Source organism: Priapulus caudatus, unplaced genomic scaffold (genome assembly GCF_000485595.1).
Source record: "Priapulus caudatus unplaced genomic scaffold, Priapulus_caudatus-5.0.1 Scaffold791, whole genome shotgun sequence".
NCBI classification, from domain to species: Eukaryota; Metazoa; Priapulida; class Priapulimorpha; order Priapulimorphida; family Priapulidae; genus Priapulus; species Priapulus caudatus.
In genome coordinates this window covers 135620-142866 of record NW_014577852.1, presented here as the reverse complement: position 1 = coordinate 142866, position 7247 = coordinate 135620, and the positions used below count along the sequence as shown (strand labels likewise).

General features: G+C 48.9%; 1 protein-coding gene across 1 annotated transcript in view; it reads left to right on the top strand.

Moving 5' to 3' along the window:
* The window catches only part of LOC106813558 (dnaJ homolog subfamily C member 5-like), a gene marked incomplete at its 5' end in the record, with an annotated part of 25390 nt that overhangs the window by 2285 nt on the left and 15858 nt on the right, over positions 1-7247 (top strand). Inside the window, 2 exons of the mRNA XM_014817726.1 lie at positions 360-524; positions 5940-6058. Coding sequence (XP_014673212.1) covers positions 360-524; positions 5940-6026 — 252 coding nt within the window. The remainder of the gene's footprint in view (positions 1-359; positions 525-5939; positions 6059-7247) is intronic.

Below are 7247 nucleotides of genomic sequence, written 5' to 3'. Positions count from 1 at the left end.
TCAAGTCAATCCGGTCGGTGGGTCGGTCGGTGGTGTACGGTCCGGTCGGTGGGTGGGTCGTTGGTAAACTGAAACAGACAAAATAAATCGCGAAGTAAATAGTTGCAAAATTACCTACCTATGTCACCCTAATGTATATGTTAAGATAAGCGCACAGCCACAACGTTTTACAACCCACTCCTTGTTATATCACTTCGCGAGTGTGCGCACTCATCACCAGAGTCCCTCACCATCTCTACCAGAGTATCATCACCAGAGTCCCTCATGCATCTTAGCAATCGCAGGCAGCGGTGACAGCTGGCTAGGATGGCAAGATATTTACACGGCGTATCATATAGCCATGTCTGTTGCACTTTCAGTTCAAGGAACTGAATTATGCACACCGCGTGTTGACTGATAACACGCTCAAGGAGATATACGACGAATACGGCTTCAATGGTCTCGATGTGGCAGAGAATTTTGGCAAAGAAAAAGTGCATGCGTACTTCATGCTTAAGCGGATTAAAAACAATAAATGGGTAAAGGTAAGTCCCCTGGTGGTGAGTCACTCGGATATCACGTCACCTCACGTTAACGTTGCATACTGAAACTGTGGCCCACTCAACCGTTGACGTCAACTGACCATCAACTAAGGGTCGAAAATGATAGTTTTGCTGACATCAACCGTTGACGTCGTATTGACATCACACATTGACGTTGTATTGACATCACATATTGACGTTGTATTGACATCACACATTGACGTTGTATTTACATCACACATTGACGTTGTATTGACATCAACCGTTGATGTCGTATTTCAACTATTTACGTTCCAATGGGCTAAAACAAACACAAATGTATAATTCTACAATGTCTTTATTTCCCAAACTATGCAATAATGAACTCATTAGTTTCTTCCACTTTTTCCACATCCGCTCTTTTTTCCAATTGGCATTTGTATAAAATACGTTGCATCACTTCTTTGACTTGGTGTTCTGTACATCCATCCATCTGGTTCCTTGCAGCAGCCGAAATTATAATAACATCGTAAATACCTTTTATGATATTATCTCTATAGAAGACATGAACTATTTTTTAGAGATCTTTCAATGTAATATAATATTTTGAGATTTTACAATTTTATTGATTAAGATTACTATATTTGATTGTCTATTGGTGTATCCCATAGTGTTATGCCCACCGTAAGATAGATTAAACGACGAATGGCAAAATCTTACATCTGCAAAGTAAACGTTGACTGTTTAATTAGAAGGCTTATAACAACTTGGTCGAAGCATGAATTTAATTCTACACTACATACAATAGCAGGTGGTGTCTTAGGTGTGATCGGCGAATGCAGTCATTATAGTAGAGCAAGCAAACTAGGGGTAATTTCAAGTGGTTGTTGAGAGCAAATGTCGCTAAATACATGTGATAGAACTGAATGTAAAATGCATATAGGTAAGTAATAGAAAAATATATGCGATAATGTTGTGTTTACTCAGGTTTCACGGCAAATAATATATAACAACAATAGAAGATATATTCACTTACCTTCTTGTATGTTTTTTAAACACTGATACTGTTGTAGGGATAAATATATCATGAATGTAAAACAGTGATACGTAACAGTCTTCTAAGTGGTGACAACTACAGTTCATTCTAAGTATAGACAAATAACACAGTAAAAACAGTGAACAACATATACCAGTCACAGAGTGCCGTCGTCTCCCCCCCCGTCTCTACCAAAACCTCGACGTCAGCATTCCCGCTGCGACCTTTTTGAACTTAATTAACTGAATTAACCCAGATCGCTGTCACAGGAAAAGTGGCAGCGTGCGCTGCTTTAGCCGGAAAAATCGCGAGTTGGTGATCTCGTCCAATGTTCGGTCGCCAAAGATTTTCACCAGGGACTTATAGGCAGTGATGACGATGAGATTGTCACACCCCTGTGTGAAGTATCGGGGTGCTCAAGGCCCCAGGCAACGGCCAGGACCTCTCCTTCAATAGCTGCATGCTTAGCGTTGTTCTGCAGAGGACAGGAATTGCGAGCCGGCCAGGGTGATCCGCCATCCTCCGGGGCAGCAGTCAGGGGCGCCGGAAGGGCAGCTGCAATGTTGCTGGAGTAGGAAGTAGCCGATGCCACGTCTTGACCAGTCAGGGCGCAGACAGGTGCGCCTCTGCATGTCGAAGATCTCTACACCCTAACGGATGGCTTTAATGATTGCTTGTTTAGACGCATGGGAGGCCTCCTCCAATTCGGTAGACCATGAGAACTTGCAGCGTGGACTGAGGAAGGTCTTGAACGGCGCGATAATGTCGCGCAGCTGACGACCTGGTTCACGAGGCCAAACCAGCTGCGGATGTTTGTCGTAGATACTGGTGAGGGGTAGTCTCTTATGGCATCGCGGTATTTGGGTAGCGGCTCAATGATGGAATCGGAAACCCTGAAGCCTGCAAAATATAGAATCCTCTCCGCAAACTGGAACTTGTCAGGGTTCAGCACAATTCCTACCTGGCCTACGCGTTTGAGGAGGTTGATGGACCGCCACCAGTGCTGCTTAAGGTCTGAATCATAATGGACGGTGTCATCGACGCGGCGCTCTTTGCGCTCAAAGTTCGATAGAACGGCGTCAACGCAGCGATTGTAACCGTCCCCCGACGAGAGGAAGCCTTGCGGCGCACTTGTGTACCACCGGACAATCGGCGTAATAAAAGTGGTCAAGTGGCTATCAGATTGGCGCAGGGGTACACTGTGGTAGGCGTTTCAGGCGTCCGGGACCGTCTTCCACGTGTCCATTGGGATACGATGCACAAGGTGGAAGGGCGACTCCAGGGCAAACGTCTCCCGTTTACAGAACATGTTCAGTGGCGAGAGATCAACTGTTCGACGTGTAGAGCCGCTGTGCTAGCGTGTGATCACCATGCGATTGCACCACGTCACGAGTTCACCGTATGGGACGCGTTCAAGGACGCCGAGAGCTTCGTCACGGAGGTCTTCATACACCCGCCGCTGCCAATGCAGCGGCACAATAGCCGGCGTGTGACATGCCTTTGGTATGGCAGACATGTATTTCGACCGGCGGTCCCTCCATGCAGGGTAGCGACCGGTAGGGGCACGTGTTGAACGTGGAAGAGGCATATCTGTCGAGCAACAAAGCTTTCATCCGCCCATTATTTTCTGGAGTGCAGGGGCATGGCAGTACATATGGACGTGGCGGCGCAGCTTCACGCTGAGGACATGATCGCACGTCGCATCGCTTGAGGTGCCCGGCGCCTTGCAGCCGCCGTTGATTGTCCGCATAGCGATGATGGAAGGCAGCTTGCAAGGGGCGTCAGAGACTTTAGGGTCACCAGTGCGGCGCTTCTCACTACGCCTACTTGCGTTGTCAAAAGAAGTGAAAGTTATTCGATAAGATGCCGAGGTTGAGCTTCGACTCCCACGACGGGTACATAGCTTGGACGGAGCTGCTGACCTATACAATTGAGCGGCACAACGCCACCTCGTCGCTACGAGATTTTGCTGTAAGCCTGGAGAAGAACGCTCCTTCAATTGAAATTGGTGAGCGGTTGGCGGCTGATAGGCCAACGGTGACGGGGAATAGATCGCCGCTTGAAAATCCGCATACTAAGAAGTCTGCCAGTGACCATAAGTCCGATTGTGCGCCGGTCTCCGCAATTGCCGAGACCTCCGCGTGGGCGTTCGAAGTGTAGGCGGGGCTGCCATTTTTAGCCCGGGCTGAGGTGTCAACCGAGATGGTGATCGAGACTCTTGGGTGGGCTCGGAGATGTGCCGGTTTCCACTCACCCGCAGTGAAGACATGATGATCAAGTATCACAGGTGAGAGTGTGTTGACAGTGCGACGTGTGGCCGCGGCGCATCTACGGCGACATCGTCGGCGTTGTGGATGGGAGCGGGCTCTGCCAGACTAATGTGCTGCGACTTGGGATATCGGGTCTGATTCTATGGCCTGAACGGTGGGCGGGGGCCCGGGATCGCGTGCTGTGAGCGCTTTCTGCGGCGGCAAGCTCTGTAGCAGTTGATACAGACTTGGTGGGGATTGGTGTTCTAGCCCCGAGCTCCTTCCGTGAAGATGTTGAAGGGGTTCTTACAGCATGGGCACCATCCTTGTTTGGCCCGATCCGCACAGGATAGGGTCACGGTAGGAGCTGCTGTCGGCGGACGTCGGCTGTTGGCGTCAAAATGAGGAGATGCAGACAGGGTTGATAACGGGAGGGCATTGTGCGCCATATCCTTGCTCTAAAAGGGCGATCACGTCGTTAACCGTGTCTTTATGATGTCTATGGTCCCCAGTAATTTGCGGCGGATGTTTGAGTCGGATATCCCACTGAGGAGGACACGTCTCGTATGATGTGATCGGTGTAGTCAATGCCCTTCCCGCACTCGCACTCGGCAGCGAAGGCACAAGTCTCGGCTTTCCCACGCACCTTTTCTGTGAATGTGCGAAACGCTTCATCACGTTCCTGACGTAGCTGCAGCAGCTCGGGGCGCAGAACACTAGTGGCAACTGGGATGACTGCGAGGGAACGCATGGCGGCGAGCAGTTGTCGCAGGGAGTCAGAAGCAGCGTCTGGGTTGGCTTTTAAGAGGCTGTCACCGAACTCTGTTCCTGCGCATTGAAACAACTGTGAAGGTGCTGATGCATCGTCGATGCCTGATCCGATACGGAAGACTTCCCAGCGGCGGATGAATACATTCCACCCCTCGATTGATACGCCAACTTCTACGTACTTAGGGCAGCGAGGGGCGGGCGCCGGCACAGGCCTGGCGACGGCAGATGGTGCGGCTTGATGGGCGAATCCATGGTTGGCGAGGAGGGCGATAGCGAGTAGCTCCGAGACGTCAGTTGACCTGAAACCGCAGTCGGGGACCGAGCATTCGACAATAACCATTTTGATTGCAGTCTGTAGCCTTGCTCATCAATTACTCTCTAGTACAGCCAGTTCTCCAAAATCTCCAAAATGGGCGCCGCCAGAGAGAACAATCCCACAAATGGTTTGTTCATAAAGAAACAATTAACATTTTCGATGATAAAATCAGCTTTATTGTCAACGATAAAGAAACCATTCTGCAACAGAGTGAGAACAGTGATATTGCAATGCATTAAAACTGAACATAACATAACTAACGAAACGTAATTAAGCACTGACTCTTACGAGAACTTAAAGCAAGGTAGTTTGATAAACGAGTGCATTCTATAATATATATATATATCCACAAGCGAAGTCCCCGGTCAGCGGTCCACCTTCCATAAAAAGAGTCCTGGGAACGAAGATGGTCAGCGGTCAACTCTGCAGTCACAACCTACTTTGAGTGTCTGCAAGAAGTACGCAGGAAGTCATGGAACTGTATTAGGAGCAATTTACTGCTTCCGTCCTCATACCACTACCATTAAAACGCAGAGATTGTTTGAGAGGGAAGAAGATGTGTATGTTCCATTTGGATCCGTGACAATGCAAAAGTGTTTAGCGTGGACATGTGTACGTGACACAGGGAGTGTGTGCACATAAACCGTGTGCACAGAAGATTGTGTGAGCCTTGTGAGGCCCGTCTGTTAACTCTAACACGTTTTCATACTGTAGAAACATTTGTGTGTGACCTGGCGCATCCGTAGATAGGCCAGTTGGTGAATAAAGTTTAGGCCGCTCTGCCATATGATATGTATGTGCATAGTTAATAGAACTAATACAAGATGTCCCGTTCCGACGAGTGTTACAGTGTGGAGCGACAGTTCCACTGATACCCAGCCAGTCGTGATATTTGTGAGAAATTTCCACGTATTCTCTACCAATGTGTGAACGAATGCATCAACTATATAGGTAAATTTATAAGGCCAGTCTAGGACCACTACTACCTTTTCATGTTTATACCACGTGCTATAATATCAAGTTTGTAAGTTCCATTGCATCGATTTGTGTGCTTTGTGTGGTTTCAGCGTATCTGGACCTGGAGGACTGCTGCGGTTGTTTCCGCTTCTTTTGTGATATGGTTGATGTGGCGTTTTGTGAAGTATAGAGCCTAAACTACCTGAGGGAACAGACGCCTTGCCCCAATGTAAGTAGCCTTCATCACTGTGTCTTTCATGAGGTGACCCGCTCTTCCACATGTCTGAGAAGTCCCACTCTTTTTAAAGGTCTGTGTATACACACCCTTACCTCAGGTCTGTGTAGACCCACCCCTTTCATAGTTCTGTGTATACCCACCCGGCCTCACCACAGGCCTGTGTAGACCCACCCTCCCCACAGGCCTGTGTACACCCAATGCTCTCCACAAGGCTATGTAGATCCACCCTCCCCACAGGTTGGTGTAGACCCACCCTTCCCACAGGTCTGTGTAAACCAACCCTCCCTACAGGTTGGTGTAGACCCACCCATCCCACAGGTCTGTCTATGTACACCCTCTCCCAGATTTTCAAGACCAGTGGCGTAGCTAGGATTTTTTCAGCGGGGGGCACTGGGGGGCCTTACATTTTCGTGGGGGGGACAATATATAATTTTACTGAGATGTGGTTCGAACCCTCTTTCCATAACGCTTGCAACAGCCTAACAATGAACGCCAGCAGGATTTTCACTGAGAGAAACGCTGACAGCTAGTCAGTGGGACAAAGTCGAGCGAAGTATAAGAGACACGTGTATTTTAACAAAGACCCGATCGTACGTAAGAGCTGCTCTACCTGACGCGTGTATTCGTGTTGTCTTCTCCTACAGCGGACGATATTGGTCATGGACTTGGGATGGTCATCATGCAAGGATTCCGCCGACTGCAACGGCGCTAACCTCAACAATTGTTTAATGCTGGCCTTGGCTGTTGACTTGTAATGGGCTGTACGAATGTGGAGCAGCCACCTATACGCTCGGACACGATGCAGCGGTGGCGCTCTATTCTCGGGGGTATGCTGTCACGGTGATGCGTGGAGCTAGCATCAGCCTGTATGGAATTGGCATATGTGCACGCATAAACAGAATACCGTGGCTCCATCGTGCATGCCGTGTACACTCACCTGTGTTGATGTCTCCAGCACGCACTGGGTGCGTGCTCATTGTGGCATGCTTCGTGTACAACAATGCTCCCTCGGCGTTTGCATCTATGATCAAGCAGCATATTAACTGCAGCCGTCTCAGTATGTATCGTTGATCAGTGGTTGGCACGCGGGTTTCAGTGTTATTTTCTTGCGGGGTCCTATATTGGCTTTACATTCATCGCCAACTGAGCTTACTGCTGACACCGTGCGCTCATGGCCGAT